Source organism: Colletotrichum spaethianum, assembly GCF_022836535.1.
Source record: "Colletotrichum spaethianum MAFF 239500 DNA, contig22, whole genome shotgun sequence".
Classification (NCBI taxonomy): Eukaryota; Fungi; Ascomycota; class Sordariomycetes; order Glomerellales; family Glomerellaceae; genus Colletotrichum; species Colletotrichum spaethianum.
Window position 1 is genome coordinate 333,354 of NW_026054792.1, and position 17,286 is coordinate 350,639.

At 47.0% G+C, this 17,286-nt stretch overlaps 3 protein-coding genes across 3 annotated transcripts; 2 read left to right on the forward strand and 1 right to left on the reverse strand.

Annotated features, from left to right (window-relative positions):
- Positions 1 to 5,613: 5,613 nt before the first annotated feature.
- Positions 5,614 to 6,544, forward strand: ColSpa_08318 (cytochrome b2, mitochondrial; the record flags this gene model as incomplete). Its single annotated transcript, XM_049274530.1, has 3 exons — positions 5,614 to 5,933; positions 6,073 to 6,202; positions 6,260 to 6,544. 3 exons carry the CDS (start codon positions 5,614 to 5,616, stop codon positions 6,542 to 6,544), a joined length of 735 nt encoding a protein of 244 aa, XP_049130487.1.
- A 204-nt stretch (positions 6,545 to 6,748) lies between these two features.
- On the forward strand, positions 6,749 to 7,138 carry ColSpa_08319 (hydroxyacid oxidase 1; the record flags this gene model as incomplete). The annotated part of the gene is made up of 1 exon (XM_049274531.1): positions 6,749 to 7,138. One exon carries the CDS (start codon positions 6,749 to 6,751, stop codon positions 7,136 to 7,138), a length of 390 nt encoding a protein of 129 aa, XP_049130488.1.
- A 4,435-nt stretch (positions 7,139 to 11,573) lies between these two features.
- Positions 11,574 to 14,174, reverse strand: ColSpa_08320 (bifunctional cytochrome P450/NADPH--P450 reductase; the record flags this gene model as incomplete). Its single annotated transcript, XM_049274532.1, has 3 exons — positions 11,574 to 12,249; positions 12,303 to 12,499; positions 12,552 to 14,174. 3 exons carry the CDS (start codon positions 14,172 to 14,174, stop codon positions 11,574 to 11,576), a joined length of 2,496 nt encoding a protein of 831 aa, XP_049130489.1.
- Positions 14,175 to 17,286: the final 3,112 nt, after the last annotated feature.

Sequence of the window (17,286 nt, forward strand, 5' to 3'; positions counted from 1 at the left end):
TTAAAAGATACTGCTTTACTGGGAAGTCACGTAAACCCCCGGTTTACTTCTAAATATATTCCCGATTGGAAATCGACGCTGTAACCTACGGCATGGCGAATTTTGGTAATTTTTAAAACTCTCTCGTGTCGAACAGGAATGAAATCTCGCCTGCCCTGATCAACATCAACCTAAACGTCTCACTGTTTCGTTGCAACCCCGCAGCCGAATTTCTGCGCGTCAGCTCAGTGCTAACAGCTTGGAGGAAGAAAGAAGCAGAAGACGGACGTTGGCATAAAACTGCCTATTGCCTTGGGTTTCTCTTCAATGAAATCCTGCCGGACACTCCTGAGTTACTCAAAGCCTTTGGAACTCGGGCCTCGGAAATTTTGGATAGCCCAAATAGCAACCCCAAAGGCACGGCTGACGATGGACCTTTTCGAGACTTCATCGGCGCCGACGGAACGTGCATTTGGGCTGCCGCAACCTGAACGTCGGCGTCTATTGCGGCCTACCTCTTATCGTGCATCCTGGCACGAGTTTGGGACGCCAAAACAGCAACTTCCATCTGGGTTGAGTTGATCCGTGATCGCAAAGCTGAATTCCAAGCACTGCTGGATAATGGCAAAATCGTCAACCCTCACACTGTAATCGCCATACAACAAGATATCACCCGGGACGATCTTGCCAGATGGGATGCGAGTGCAAGAGCTTGGTTACGGAGGGCTGATCGTTCCATGGTCCGCAATCGCAACCAATTCGCCCTTATCATGGACAATGTAAGGACTCCATTCATTGACACTGGAACCACATACGAGAAGGTTATAACAGCCTGGAAACGCGCAATGGAGACGATGGAGAGGCTTTTCAATAACAAGCCCCAACAAGCTGACGACAGAATCATTCTGTTCGCAATATCATCTTGGCATTTGTATCCCAACCTGGTGGTCTTCCAGGAACGAGCTACCAATATCGTTTTCAGAGACTCGCTCTTCAAATGCTCAGCGGTTCTAAGTCTCGGGCTGGAGTATCGTATAGACCAGAGAGGCGACTTCAACAGATGGTCTTTTGCCTTATCACATCTCCGATATTATGGAGATCCTGTCAAGATCAGAAGCGAAGAGGCTCTTCAACGTGTTACTGGAGAACAAATATGGCTCGTTGCCCTCGTAGCTACTCTTCGTCAATGACAGGTCCAGTTGTCAAATTTAGAAAACTCAGTCGTTTAGTTTGAGAGGATAGGAAAGGTGATACAAAACACATCGCAACGAAATTTCGTTGAGATCTCTTAGCTTCGCAGAATGTGCGAGACCGTCTCGAAATTCTCGACTACATCCATACCGGAGCAACAGACAATCATGTCACTAGTTCAATTCGGGTACAGACGCGCACTTGACTTTCTCGGAAGCAAAGGAGGTGTACCGCTGCCGTACTTTAGACTCTGCGACCTCCAGATGTTTGAGGGCAACGGCAAACACAAGGCAATTGAGATTGGTTTCAAGTGCCTCCGGATGTTAGCAGCTCGAATTAAGCTATCACCAGAACAGGCCATTCCGAGCTACATCGATCGAATACCGGAAGGAGTCTATATGGAATGGGCAACCTTGTCGCCACAAGATTCATCAATGACAGAGGTTTCTTATAGTACTCATGGCAGTGCTCCTGTAAAACGCAACGTTAGGTGGATTTCCTTCCGTCAAAGGGTTGGCAAAGAGTACGCGAGAGATCAACGAATAGACCGACGAGTACGAGAGATTTCTCTTGCTGGAGAGGCATGCAAAGTTATCATGAGGCCAGGAGACGCTCCTTGTTACCCTACCAACAGCAGTCACCGTTCGGGTGTCGCCAAATTTCCGCGAAATTAGACATGGGACAGCCCACCGCCGCTTTTCAACAAGTCCGGAACTCCCACAGAATTCAGCTCTTTCAGAGAATTCATAGACATGCTCGGGCTCAAGTTCGCCATTTTAGTTCCGAGAGGAGAATGCACGGATCAAAACTGGGGGTGGCAGATGTGTATCTGCAAGCTTGTCTTCTTTGTCTTAACCACGATCCAGATCCTGATGCCGTTGTGCGCAAGATCCTGGTGAACAATGCAAAGGTATGTTTTTAGAAAGCGAGGATTTGGAATTATGGTGCTAACAAATTTCGTTAGGCAAAAGGACAAACTGCGCTCGGCCAGCAATCAAATTCCTTCGGGCGCCCAGCAAGTACAAGGAATCAGATCAACTCCGACAAGCATGCTACACCAGTAGGGCATCAAGAAGCGTGGATTCTCTCCCAATCAGATGCCTCGAAACCCTCTGAGAACTCGCTTCACAGTGCCCCCATAGAGTGGCTCGTATCGTTGCGCGCGCTGGAACTCGCCTCCACTCTTTACGCTAACATGCCAAAGGCCACCATATCGTTACGGATCGTAGAACAAGAGCTTCACAAAGCACGTTGGCTTCCGGAGTCCCTAAAGGGACTGAAAGGCGACAATGTTGGAGGCTTCAACCTTGCTCTGGCAACCTCTGTTGAGGAGCACAGTAAAGGGATGTCCCGCGACAATTCGCTTGGGTGCGTCGCCATGTTTGAGTCCGGCATTTTCAACATCGACCCTGAGTACATGAGAAATGTCATCGCCATCTGCTGCAAAGACTCCATTTTCGTCGCCGGGATTCTGCTCTCCGACCCAAGGTTGACATCATTGGGTAACTTGGGGATGAACGTTCGAAACCTTGTGGGGAACGTTGACCAAGGCAGCATGCTCCTAATGATTGCACCGGTAGAACCTAAGATACGCCCAAAAAGCTACGACGCGAGGACAATTCAACATCAAAGTTACGATGGGCAGAGAAGAGACAGCTTCCAAGGGACTTCACTACAACTATCGTTTACAGAGCGGAAAATGCCTCTTGGGTCGGTCATTGATTGTGGACAGACAGGTGAGATCGACCACGAAGTCGTTCAGGTAGAATCTGTTATCGCTGTGCAAGACAACGGTCGATGGGTTGCCGATATTCATGTTCTAGGAATCGAGAGGGAAGGCCTAACTTCAGTCGACTTCACATGCATCTGTGATCGCAGCGAGCTGCCTGAAGTTGAAGTTGTTGCGTTAGACACTTGGGAAGAACTCCTTGACCCGCCGGTATCACCTGCAATACTAAGGGCAAACAAAAACTGAGCCGCAAGACTGGCCGCTGCTTCTATCTTGACTCAACAAGGTCACAATCATTGTCTTGCCATCCTCGGGGACGATGCTGTCTGCTGGAGGTGCCTAAACGAAGCTTACACAGACCCCGAGCCTGATTTTCCAAGCTGTATTATTCACTAACATTTCATTCTCAACTTACTCTAACCCAATCGTAACATCTGCCTATACAATTGGCGCTAGGTAGAACGTTCGAGATTTATATCTGTTCATCAGAAACCCCATGTTAATTCCGTAGCGTCTGTCCAACATTGCCTTAACAACAAGGCTTTCATATTACTGAACCAAATCAATGATGTCGATGTACATATCATCTAAGTAAGCCTCGAACATTGGGACCAGCATGCGGAAAATTTGAACCTCTTCAGACAGTCACTGTTGGCTAAGCCTGGGAGGCTGGAGCAGCTAAGCCATCTCATCATTTCAGCTGCTGTCATACGTAATGCTCATTGCCGCAGACGCCGCCGGGTTCCACAGCAAAGGCCCGCTATATTCAAGGACATCCCGGTCGAGAAGCGGATTGTGGGATGATGGCTTCCGGCCTTGGGTGAGAAAGAGATGCCCGTGTGTCTATTAGTCCGGGAGGCCTAAGAATCTCTCAATAATTGCAGGCTCATATTTGAATACACCTACACTTAGGTATTCCTCCAGCTTCGTCCTGGCTTTTTAAGCATAGATTTGAACTGGTTAGGCGCATTGTTTGTTGAGCAATGAGCATCGAAAGTGATTTGACGATATCATTCATTATCCATTTGCTTCGCATCTCCCCCACTTGCCGTCTTCCTGGATATATCAATGGGACCGCATCCATGCCGATTCCAAGCTGGTCCACCCAGCCTTGAGGGAATATCTTGTTAAGCCTGGGAAAACAATGAGAAGCTCCATGACAAGCCCGCCTCTGTCAGATAGGCCCTCACTCGGAAGTTAACGGACGGCTTCCGGATGGCTAATCAGGTTGTACATAGAATGATGCCGAAAACGTTGCCTGCTTCCCCTACAAGACATCAGCGAGGCGAACTAAACCCGGTACCATGTCAATCCTTGGCGGCATGTAGCCGACAAAGTACGAACCTGACGATAGGCCAAATCCCGAGATCACAGCGTTCACCAGATTAACAACTGCATATAATAGTATACAATTAGGAAACTGGCTATTAGTAACACGTCTCTTTACCACCTTCTTTCGCAACGTTTGGCCGAATCCATCTCATGCCCATTATGGGAGAACAATCATCTAAAGATAACTTCAGGGCTTTCTCAGCAAGCTGACAGATTCAAACAGCTTGATATCAAAGTCACATTGTGCAGCCCTAACTTCCAAGGCAGGTGCATAATTCTAGGAGCTGTCGTCATACAAAATGAAACCCTGTCAGTTTATGGTAGCGACGATAATAATAAGGAAAGAAGGTTCCTCCTAGGTCATGGCCCCTCTGCTTCTAAATCTACTCACTGTGCATGAATCCTTGCTATCTGGGGCCCTCCATATGTACCAGCAGCCCTGCAGTGTTGTAATGGTCATTTCCACGGGTACATGACGTAGACGTTTGAATGAGCCCACAACCACGCTAACGCACCAAAGTTTGAGGCATGGGAGACATCGGCGCATCTAGGTTCCTCTATCACAAATACCCAGGCTTCCTAAAATGCGAAATCTGCTCGGTCTTTACTGCTATCCATGCACAAACCACTGCAAGAAGTTGGCCCAAAACGTTACGAATATAAGTGAGTACCTCATATTCACAAAGTCCGCTTAGTAGAGAGATTAACAAAAGGGTTTCGCTAAGATTAGACATCCTCCTACAGAGCGGGTACGCTAGGGGCGGTTGACCCCGTCGTTAGCATATTACGAATGATAAGCTAGTGGAATCGATCCGTGGGTCTGCAGGGTGAGGCTGGGCCCGCCATGAAGCCGGCTACACATTGGCTTCAACTTTGACCTTGCACTGAGGTAGCCCGGAAACCTATCCGAGTGGGCATAGGTGGGCTCTAGATTCGGATTGCAGATGCACCTCATCTTCGTTTTTTTGTTTCTTTTTTTTTTCGTTGGATAAAGAAGGATTCAAAAGTCTTTGGTTTGTTCCGAAAAGCTCCGGAGATAACAGTGCATTCCACCTTAAGAATATCTAAGGCGTGATATCTGGTAAACAACCTTGACGATCGTAGAACAAGTAACGGCGCCATCTGCGTATTTTCTCTCGTTACTGCGTCATTTACTATCAGTCAGCGATAGGGCTCAGCGTGCGGCTCCTCGGGGGTCCAAGTGATCCCGCTTGCAGAATTTGCAAGCGGACTGCAAGAGAGACACGCAAGAGCACGACGGGGGGTGAGTGTGGTATCGTTGATTATAAATAAAGCCGGGCAGCATTTGTGAGTCACCCATTTTCTGTGAGACACCTTGCATTTATTTGAATATACGCTCAATCCTTTCTACCACTATCACAATGCGTGCAGTCACTCTCCTGGCCTCGGGCTTCGTCCACATCGTCCTCGCCGCACGGCCTTTCCTCAACGAGCCTGATACAGGTATTGAAGACGCCCTTCCGGATCTCAAGCCAGGAGAACTTCCTGACTTGAGTACTATGGTCGGGCTGCCAGACTTTGACTACGCTGCCAGAAACTATTTACCTGTTCGCAACTACACGTATTACCGAAATGGAGCGGCTGGCGAGTGGTCGTATCGAAACAATCTCGAGGTGTTCCAGCGCTATCGCTTCAATCCGCGCGTGATGGTGGACGTCACCAACGTGGAGGAAACACTTTCGTATGTGCTCAATACCTCCTCTTCGTCTTGTCTATGACCACTGTTGCTCGGGACAGCCTCGCATACATTGAATGAGGCCCATAATCGACATTTACCTGAAGAAATACTGAAGAAACTAATTGGTGAAAACTTTTCATAGGACCTCTATTTTGGGATATAACTTCTCCGCCCCTTTCTTCATTGGCCCAGCTGCACGCGGTGACCTAGGCCACCCCTTGGCTGAGTTTAATCTTATGCGGGCCGCAGCGGCAGAAGACATCCTCTATATTGTAAGCCGTTAAAAATAAACCGAGAAATTTTGAGAAAACTGATAAACAATTTCATAGCCTTCCCTTTCTGCATCGAAGTCTATTGAAGAGATTGCAAGCTCCAAGTCAGATGGCCAGGTCCACTTTCAACAGGTCGGCTTCTCATGCAGTTCTCTCGGACAATATAACTCAGTGTTGGCTAATGAATGGAGACAGCTTTATCTGCCAGAGAACGAGACTGAAACCCAGAAATTGATTCGCAGAATTGAGGCAGCTGGCGCAAAGGCCATTGGCTTTACTGTTGACTCTGCCGCTGATGGCAACCGACAACGTGCTGCCCGGTTTGGTGTTCAGTCCGCGTGAGTTTGTATATGCCCCCAACAAACCGTTACATGGTTGTCAATAAGCAAAGTGTACTGATGTTCTTTCAGCGACTCCGGATGGACTCTCATTACTGTACAGTAATTCTGTTTGGTTTTCATATTGGGGATATACTGACAAACCTAGTGGGATGTTTATCACAAACTAACAAATATGACATCCCTCCCTATCGTCTTAAAGGGAATCATGAGCGTCGAGGATGCCCGGGCTGCAATTGAGCACGGTGTACCTGCAATCTGGCTCTCAAATCATGGCGGTCGACAGCTTGACGGTAGCCCGTCCTCTCTCGAAGTTGCCCTGGATATCCATGAAACCGCACCTGAGATCTTCACCCAAATTGAGGTTTATGCTGATGGTGGTGTACGATATGGAGCTGATGTTCTCAAGTTATTGGCCCTTGGTGTAAAGGCTGTTGGACTATCACGTTCGTTCATGTTTTCGAACGTGTTTGGACAAGAGGGCGTTGAGCGGGCAATCCAACTTCTCAAGCAAGAAATTGTGAATGATGCCGGTAATCTGGGCGTTCCTGATCTGAAGCAGATTGATGCTAGCTACGTCAGACAACCCGCAACTTAACCATACGTATCGGCTCAAGGCTAGCAATGATTTACAGGTCAAATGGACTACGAGCAACTGGATGGGTTAAACATGGATGAGAGTTGCGTTTAGTGGAGATAGCGTTACTAGTCTCTGCAGATACTATGTCGTCCTACACATTGTACAAGAGAATTGGGCTTATAAAGTAGTCATTTGAATAGCTCAACTTCAAAAATACGGGTTCGAATATTATGGAATGAACCTCGACCTCAATCTTCTATGACCAACGATAAGCAGTCCAACAAGGGCGAATCGACATTGGCAAGGGCGGTGTTACGAGCAGGTCAGGGCAACCAACTGCACCACAAAGCAAAAGCTTCGGTAATGATGCACCTGCATCATTCTCTCCTGTTCTGCACTATATGGCTACGCCGGCCAGCACCCCAACTGGTTGGGTCGTAACAGGCGGTCCCAGTGACAGCAGCGACCTCAGGACGTCGGTCCCAGACAAGCAATAGCATTACCTATGGGTATAAGACTGAATATAGGAGATTCTTGAACACCTCCATTACTCCTCAACAAGAAAAATCATGATTTACAATTTCATGAGTGCTTGCGTTAATCCTCTGTTGTAAAGCCGAGCGAAGTCCTGAATTATGCGACTAATCATCGTACACTCATTAAGGCCAATGAAAAGATTAACAAGACCTACTATCAATGTTATAAAAAGGTCCAACTCAGCTAAGTGTTAGTAAAGAATATCACTATTAGAAATTCAGTCGTGGCGTAATACTGAAAAAAGATTGCTGTACAAAGGCCGTGTTAGCAAGACGCAAGTAGTAATTGAAAAATCTTAGTAATCAGCAGCAGGAACAGTAAGTCAAGCAACTCTATTTCCGATTCGGACTATGTTTTGACAGAAAGACCAACTTCATAGTCAAATCAACGAAACTCGAATCTTACCGGAGCTGTCGATATCTTTTCCAGACTTAAATTCGGCATCAAGTAAAAAGGAATATAGACACGTTGGCATACGGACAAGCTCCCCTTACTAACAGTCCGGTCAAAGGGAAGTAACACAAATTGTAATATCACTACACATTTACTCATATAGATCGTTTTATCTACTCTGCGAAAATCAAGTGAAAGCAACTTGCGTCTGTTGCCCCAAACTGCATGAGTTTAGGATGAGGCTCGTTTGCTAGGGTCAATCACTAACCCATTCAGCTTTTCGGCACATTGTTCTACACTAACTGTAAAACACGACACGTCAGGTAATATCAGATGTAGCTCCCCAAAAGTAACAGAAAAGGACATGTGGTGGTGGCGTAGTTCGAGCTAGGTGCCCCTTCTTTAGCAGCATGATAAGCTTCAACGAAGGCTGACAGCAAATCCTTCCTTTTGCAGCTTCTTAGACGGCACAGTGCCGTTCAATCTCGGGTTAGACTTTACGTCATGTCGTCGCATGACCGAACAAGATAGAGAGCCTGAGTAATTTTGGTCATATCTTGAGATAATGAATCATTAATGTAACTTCGCTTACTTGCTTGGAGGACTTTCTGGCTGTGTAAAAGCATGCGTCAGGAGGAAGCTAAGCTTGAAACTTCGGAAACGTGCCCAATCAGAGCATCAGCTTTAGACTCCGCTACGTTGCTGTTATTGGCTAGACCACGAAAAGAGTTTTGCTTATTGGTGAATATACTGCAACAAAAGCCGGAACTTTATCTGCACGGGAAAAGGGTTTCCGTTAGCAACGGGGGTAAAGATTTACCCCTTTGCATCGCAAGATCTCTAATGAAAAGCTATGGAGACCAGTCCACAATTTGTTTTATGTAATTAAAATATTGGTTGCGTCTCGTTTTCACTCGCACGGCTCCTCACGAGAGAATGCTGAGGAAAGTTGGAGTTGAGCCTCCGTATTTCTCATTGATGTGTCGTTATCCGTATCGGATACATTCTCCAATTGTCTGCTGTTTTGAGTTGTCGGCTACAATTGCTAGACTTGCGGTGATATTTTATTTGAGAAGCTTGTGGTTTCGAGAGACCAACACCAGTCAGTCACTGTACCAGGGTGACGATTAGCGAAGGCCAAGCTTTCCGGGGAGTTAAGCAGCAAACAGAGTGGAAGTCTTGTAACCAAATTGTGCTCACATTCTCCTTGCTCTGCGCACTCAAACTATCCGTGCCTCACGGGAGCAGCTCGTGGCAATGTTGCCGGCTTGCCGAGCCAGCTACAGAGCCCCCTGTATGTCATAGTATTCTACACTTTAGCCCTAAAGTCTGTTCTTCATATGAACTAAGTGTAGCCCTAAACCTTCTGGTTTTGAGAGTCATGTTTCTTGGGCAAAGTACAATCGTAAGTCGAGAGCGAGCATGACTTAGCCAATGAGAACTGTTAGTTCGGTTCATTTTTGTGAAAGGCCCTCGAATGCGCGAAGACAGCTTAGGGATAGCGGAGGCTTCAATGATATAGTACGGATTGTAAAGCCCTTTCTATAAATGACCCATTTTTTTCCCTTGTTTGAACCCTGTTCTAGCATGAATGGGCGAATGGACGAGATCCTTTATCAGCACTGTTCTCTTCATCGTAGAGTTGCCGGCTCATATATGACTGGTCAAGAACTCAAGTGCGCCCAGTCAGTACCCGTCGGAAAAGTCCTAATCTTGAGCATGCAGATAACATTGTCCAGGCGGTTCCGTTCGAACACTCGGACTAGCTGCAGCAGATGCAAGGCGAGAAGGATCAAGGTAGGTTCACGCGGGCTTTCAGCCCACATCAATCTTGGATTTTTTGAATTCCACAAATGTGTGACCACTGCACGGTGTTGAGTTCCCATGGAGGCCACCATGCGCTATGGGACTCAATGTTGGCTATACCGATGGGGCGAGCTTGTCAGCCTCATCCTCTAAATTTCATCATCACTAACTCAATGCATCTAGTGCGACGAGAAAAGACCGGATTGCAAAAACTGCATCAAGCATGGCGTTGCTTGCACCTTCCCGACGCTCCTCTCGAAGTTATCCTTATCCCAGCATACTGGTGATCTGAATCTACTTGACCTCGAGCTTTTACATCACTATTGCATTTTCACTGCTCAGACGTTATCAGAAAATCCAGAGTTAGGCGTTTTCTGGCGTATGAACGTTGTCAGATTAGGTCTAGGGTGCGACTATGTCATGCGAAGCATTCTTTCTCTAGCGGCACTTCATCTTTCACTCGTGGACCCAGAAAGAAGAGATGGCCTACTTGAAAAGTCGACGGCCTGTCACAAGGCATGTTTTGTGACAGCTGCCGGCCTGATGAAGGAGACGCGGGAGGAGAACAAGGCACAATTGTATATCTTCTCAGTCTTAACCCTTTACATTGGTGAGTGAGTCTTCCAACGATGGTATCCTTGCTAATACTTTGCGACTAGTACTTGCTAATCTTCAAGATCTGCACAACATGCCTATATTAAGCGCAGACCAATCTGCAGACTGGATCGAGTTGTTTTGCAGGACTCAAAGCTTTTGTGTGGTTCTGAGTGATAACCTTTTGGCCTCGCCACTCATAACTCACGTAAAGACGCATGTAAAATTTCGTATGAGATCGCATCGTCACAAGCACCTTGCTAGACTGGAAGCGAATGTCAATGCGTCAGAGATTGATGAAGGTCTCTTGGCTATCTACAACCATGCCATTAACGAACTTCACAAATCGTATAGCATGTGCCAAGAGGCTTCGGAAAACCAAGAAGCACCAGAAGTTACCGACGTTTTCATTTGGGTTACAATGGTTTCTGATGACTTCCTGCCCCTGTTAAGGGAATATAGGCAAAATGCTTTGGTCATATTCTTGTATTTCTGCATGCTTTTTAGGCGGATGCGTAGCCAGTGGTGGCTGGACGCTTGGGCAAGCAGTCTCTATGTGAAAACATATTGGCTCCTAGACGATGAGCATAAGTCCTGGGTTGTAGATCTGGCAGAATAACATTGAAGACTTTTTACTTGAGATTATCTACTGCGGTGAAGAAGATAGGTCAGACTTACGGCCACGGTTTTGTGAAAGTGAGACTGTCAAGAGGGACAATATGTGGGCCTTATCTCGGCCTCGAAACGATAACTCATCAAAGAGGGGTCTCATTAATTCATGTAATTTCCGCCCTTCAACCTAAATGAATAGCATACACACAAAAGCGGCATTTGGCCCTTCATGTGTGAGAAGGCATTAGATAACATGGAAAGAAGGCAAACGGATTCCGAGATTTTTGATGTTCCCGTAGAACACGGATGCGTAATTAAGTGTCCTTTCCACATGATGGTTCAATCTGATGCTGAGGCACTCACTTAAGACCCTTGAAATTTCCTACGAGGGACAACCCAAGCAGCGTATTGAGCTGATGTTTGGAATTCTCGAACCAAAACATCTAAAAACTAATAAATGATCTAGCTGTAAGTGACAAGAGCTCATTGTGCTCGCTACACTCTTGTCGATCTAATCATATGTATCAGTCATATAGCGAATGTTTCTTAGAGAGTCGAACCACTCTTGGATGCTTTCCGCCTCTGTCTCTACCCCTTTTTCCTTCTCCATCGCGATCTTGATCTTGATAATTGTCTCCTTGGTTGACTCGGCCACGTCACGGGATCCGCAAACATATATCTTAGCGCCCTGCTCCCATAAATGGATAAGCTCCTTGCGATCGTGCCACACACGATCTTGAGCGTGCTTGCAGCCGTTACTTTTGTCTGACTCCCAGCTAAACGCGCGGCGCACTGAGACAGCACCTAAGGCCTCCCAATCGTCTAACTCTTCACGGTACAGGTCATCATTGTCAGGTGAGCGGCAGCCAAAGAAGAGCAACGCAGGTGCAAGAGTTCGACCAGCAATAAGCATAGCAGCGCGCTCTTGGATAAATCCGCGGAAAGGGGCAATTCCGGTTCCGGCAGCAACGAAGATGATAGGCGTTCTTTCAGCGTCAGATGGAAGTCTGAAGGCGGCATGCGATGGTCGAACTGCGACGTGAAGTGAGTCGCCTTTAGTGAGTGAGTCAAGATAAGATGAGGCGACGCCGATGAAGTAGCCTGAGCCTGAGAGTGAAGGCTTGTTGAGGACAGAAAATGTAAGTGATGCAGAGTCAGGATGTACCATTGGCGACGAGGAGATTGAGCTCAGTTGTGTTAGTAAAGCTTGGCATGGGATATGGGATAATTAACAACTTACTATTGTCTGATACGCATTGATGGCATCATTGACAGAAAAGCCCCAATCGGTAACTTGATACGAGAGTGGCGCTCAAGCAGATCAATGACAGATACGCGCCTGCTGCTAATCTCATCGGTGTAGGCCTCTCCTGATAAACGATCCAGTTCAGCCTTAGTTTCCATATCCTCCGTGTATTCTGAAATTGTCCTAAGGTCCTAAGATTTTGTCAGTAATGATAGAGCATTAATGTACAAAGTTTCTGCTTACTCTTCGCGTAGCAGGCTGGGAAAGCTCAACGTAAGAGCTTAAAATGTCATTAACAGGGACTGAGGTATTAACCGGGAGGGAGGTAGGTCCGTTCGTCTTGATGCTAAGGTAAGCATCACGAGTAAGGTGGAAATATCGCATTACGCGGTAAACGGTCTCTTTAGGGTTGATGGGGAGGATTGAAAGGTAGTCTCCAGCAGTATAGGTCATGCCCTGTGGAAGCTTGACCTCGATATGCTTCTTTCTGCTCTCAGGAGCAGTAGGTTTAGTAAGCATTACCGCTTCAGTAACAGTGGCTTCCTCAAGATGCTGCCGTAGGGTTGAGACTCTAGGGTTACTGATGACAACCTCTATGCTCTTTGCGTTGGTGGTGTTAACGCTAGCAAGCTTATACTTGCTTTTGAGTGCTGGCCAGAGAAGATTATCTTCCCAGAACTCGAAGTTTGTGAAGACCTCGTCTGTTGAGACATCCGTAAGGCCGACATCAGCGAGACGCGTAGCACCAAGTTGCTCAAGGGAGTTATCAATCAGCTTAGGAATTCGGTGGAAAGTGTGTACCCAATCCGAATGACCGCAGCCGAAGACGGCGTAGGATGTACCTTTTAGCGGTAGAAGGGACTTGTCCTGACTTTCGACCCAAGCCACGAAGTGTCCAGCATTTTCGGCAGGTTGACCCTCGTACGAGGCCGTAATGATTACGACGGGTCGGTCGGTAGGTAAGCTGCCATTTGCGCTGTCAAGGCAGTCAATCGTGGTAGGGCGAAAGCCATGAATAGCAGCATCTGTAGCGACGCGTTGTGCTAACGACTCACAAGTACCGCTGTTGGAACCGTACAGAATCGCTAACGGCATCCCGCTCTCCGCCTGTAGAGTATCTTTATTGGCCTTAGTGTAATCCGTAGTCTTCTCGAGCTGCGTTTGACCGCTTAAGCGGCGCTCCAGGGTCGTCGGTGTTAGACCGTCCCGAAGAATGGCACGCATTCGCAAGTCTTTTGGCTTTATAGTGAGAGTTTGTTTGAACGAGAAGCTGTAATTGGGGTCCAACACAAAGTTGAAATTTTGAAGCAGCATCGCCATGACCAGCAGAGACTCTTGCCAGGCGAAGGGACGGCCAATACATGCCCTAACGCCATTGCCAAACGGCTTCCAACAATTAGGGAATTTCCGTGTAATATTTGTGAAGTTGTCGTCCATCATGCGCTCCGGTTTGAATTCGTGGGCATCATTGCCAAAGACCGCAGGGTCAAGCTGAGCCGCACCAAGCAGGTTGATGATCGGCTCGCCTGCTTTAACAGGGTATTTTTCTGCAAGCAAGGTGTCCTCAAAGGCCTCAACAGTAAATATTGGAAGTGTCGGAGTAAGTCGCAATGTCTCGCGTAGTACGCCGTTAATGTATGGTAACTTTGAGAGGTGGTTAACGTTGATTGGGCCTTTTCCAACAACTTCATCAACCTCTTGCTGGGCCTTCTGATATGCTTCAGGGTTGACCAAAAGTCTCCATAATGCAAACGACAGTAATCCCGATGTCGTCTCATGGCCAGCCACCAAGAAGGTGATCAAATTATCCATGATACTTTCGTCTGTCATTTTTTTCCCGGTCTTTGGGTCGACTCCATCGAGCATTGCGGATAGTAAATCGCGGCGGTTGCTTTCTCCTGCCTTTCTTGTCTCTAAAACCTGCCTGGCTGTGTTTCTCAATTCCTTAATATCTTGGATGAACTTCTCATCCCTAGTATTAAAGAATACTGACGGTAGCGGTAGGCGACGCGATCTGTTGCCAGCCTCAGTCAGGAAGCTTCCCATAGCCTCAATGAAAGGATGAAGGTTTGGCGAATAGTAGCTATTAAATCGATAGCCCATTGAGCATAGAGCTACCGTGTCGAGTGTCAATCGAGTGAAATCGTCCGTCACCATGATATGCGTTTCTGGACCGTGCCGCGCCCACTTCAAAGCCAGCTGTGATGCGATATCGTGCATCTCGTCGAACATGTTGCGAATCGAGAGGGGACCAAAGGCTGGCATAAGCACACGGTGAGCAATGCCCCAATTCTCCTCTCCCATCACTGCCTATTTTCGTAATTAGGATTGAGATGTGCTTATTACAATTTGCCTACTCAATTCCGGGATTACTCACTGTAAAGAGACCATCATGTACGCCTTCTCGAACTTGCTACTTAGCAGTCAGGATACGAATACATGACAATAGCCTGACTGGACCAAACCTACTCTCAACGCCATACTGACTGATTTCTTGAATCGTTTTTCATCGCAGGTCTCGTTCACCAATGCGTGGGTGGAGACCAGTACCATTGACCGACCAGGGAATCGCAATCGATAGATTTCGCCTGAGTGCAGATGTCAGCTGTGCAAACATGACACAAGGGAGTTGCCTCTTCTCACCGTACTGGTCAGCAAGGGATAACATAGACCCCAATGGGAACTCGGGGTCGATTTCCTTGACGTTTCCGAGAAAAGGCAACCCGTATGGCTCCGGAATCTGCGCATTGTTTGACATGTTGGTTGGCGGATTGATGTGCATCTGTGTTAAAATCTCAAGCTACGTCAAGTAACATATGGTCTCAAAGTGTGCAGACTAAGAGAACACAAGCAGGTGATACGAACCTTTAAAAGACTTATAAACATATCTTAAGCCACACATGGTTCCACGACTGATCTCTTGGTATCATTTAGCGCTATGCCTCGGTCCATTATCATGATTAAAAATTAGGACGGCAGACCGGCAGAAAACTTTCCGTCATCCTGCCGAGAAGCGACAGCAACCACCACTGCAAACCAATCGTCGGTAAGAGAGACCTGAACGAGGTCGCCTCATCACTGACCTCTGCCACACCGTCATCCAGCGCTCGAATTCCGCTCCAAATGCTCCTGTGCACTTCTGACATGGCTTCTGGCCTATTACCACATTCTAGACTTCCCAATAAAATTAAGTTTGAACTCTAAAACGCTGTCAATGCTGCGTGTAGTTGTTGAATGTGGGTCGGAAATCTGCCGTATTTCCGGGTAAGCGGCCTATGTTATCCTTTTGGCTCTGTCGTCTCAATTTTTGTGATCAGAAAAGGGAACATCCGAGCCGAGGTCAGCGATTATTATAGGTGTCTCCATAATAGGTCTGTACAACAATGTGGCCGTTCCAGCTCTCAAACGTCACATTCATATTAAGGCCGATGGGATTGAAAAAGCGAGATACATAATTAATAGACGGAAACCGGCCTTGAGTAAGGATTACGCCGTTGTCACTAATCATGCTATGCACGTGATGTCTTGCGGGCGAAGACCTTAGACTCTCAATAGGACTACGTCTGTAATTTCCATAGACGGGAAAATATGCTGCCGTATCCATATGCGGATTTGTACCAACTTATGACGGGTTCTTTCCGCGATTCAAGTCACTATGACATACTCACTCTTGCCGAGTCGCGCTCCACTCGTCCCTCGGCACGTAGACTGATTACTCTTCGTGTTCAAGCCTGACTATGTATGCTTGGATCAGCTCGAGATTCGGGCAAGCCGATAGGTAGTCCAAAGTATGTGGGTTTACAGACCTGGGTGGAACAGAGGGCAAGAAATGAAGGGGTCTCATGCGGTGTTTCCTTTTCCTTTTTTCTTCTTTGTTTCCTTTTTTGAGATTACAGACTTGAGTGAAGTTGCCCCTTTCGTATTTAGTCGTCTTTCCACCCGGGTGTTGTTCTCACCATTTCCTACCTGTCTTTGGCATATAACCGAACCTCACTCTTCTCTTGACTTGTCGATTATAACTCATCTACGAAAATATCAGAGAATTACGCTCTAACGACAATACGTTTAGCAACATGAAGCTCAGTCACATATTCACGGCGGCTGTCTATTTTGCCGCATCTTCCGGTGCTGCATGCACCACATCCTGGACCGACTATTCCTGCAGCAATACCGAGCTCTATTGTTGCATGGACATAGCCTACCTCACTGTGCCGGCCTCACAATCTCAATCTCCGTACTACGAGCAATGGGTCAACGATTACATCGCTTCCAACTGCAACAGTTGCAAACCATGATGTAATATTCCGACGACTAGCAAGTCTCTGAAAGATTTCAGACATGGGTTTGCCATTGGACGCGAAGAAGATAGTAACAAGATTTGCATCGGATTTCGGTTAGGGTTATATGGTCGTCGACTGAATCAGTGGTTTCGAGATCCATGATTTACCGGCGTTCGCCTACGGGGCATAGACCCAGAGGGACTGGTTGGCTTCAGAATACTTGTAGACAGGTCACCATGCAAACAATTAAACCATGCATCATATTCTATATCATCCCATCAGTGCATATAAAAATCGCACCTGCTTAATTCTCACAAAAGGGCAGAGTGTCTCAACAGCAAACACATTGATCTAACTTGATCTGAAGAGCGTTTGCCAATGCTTCGATATCAACCAAGATTTGACAACGTAGCAGCTTTTCTTCTTTAGACAGAAACGGGAAACGCTGAATAAGTCAACACATGAGCCCATATTACCACCAGTTTGTGTGTGCCGTAGTTTTTTGCAGAGGTTTGGCTCTGGTTGCCCTCAATACGGCTCCACGACCCATAGGAAATACAAAAACCCTTAGACAATGATCCTTAGGTTTGTTACCCAGTAAATGTTTGTGAGAAGCAAGGAATGACGAACTTCTCGAAGCATCTGTGCCTCGTTTCTGGAAATAGGAAATTTATGAGCTACCTTTGCTAATCAACTTC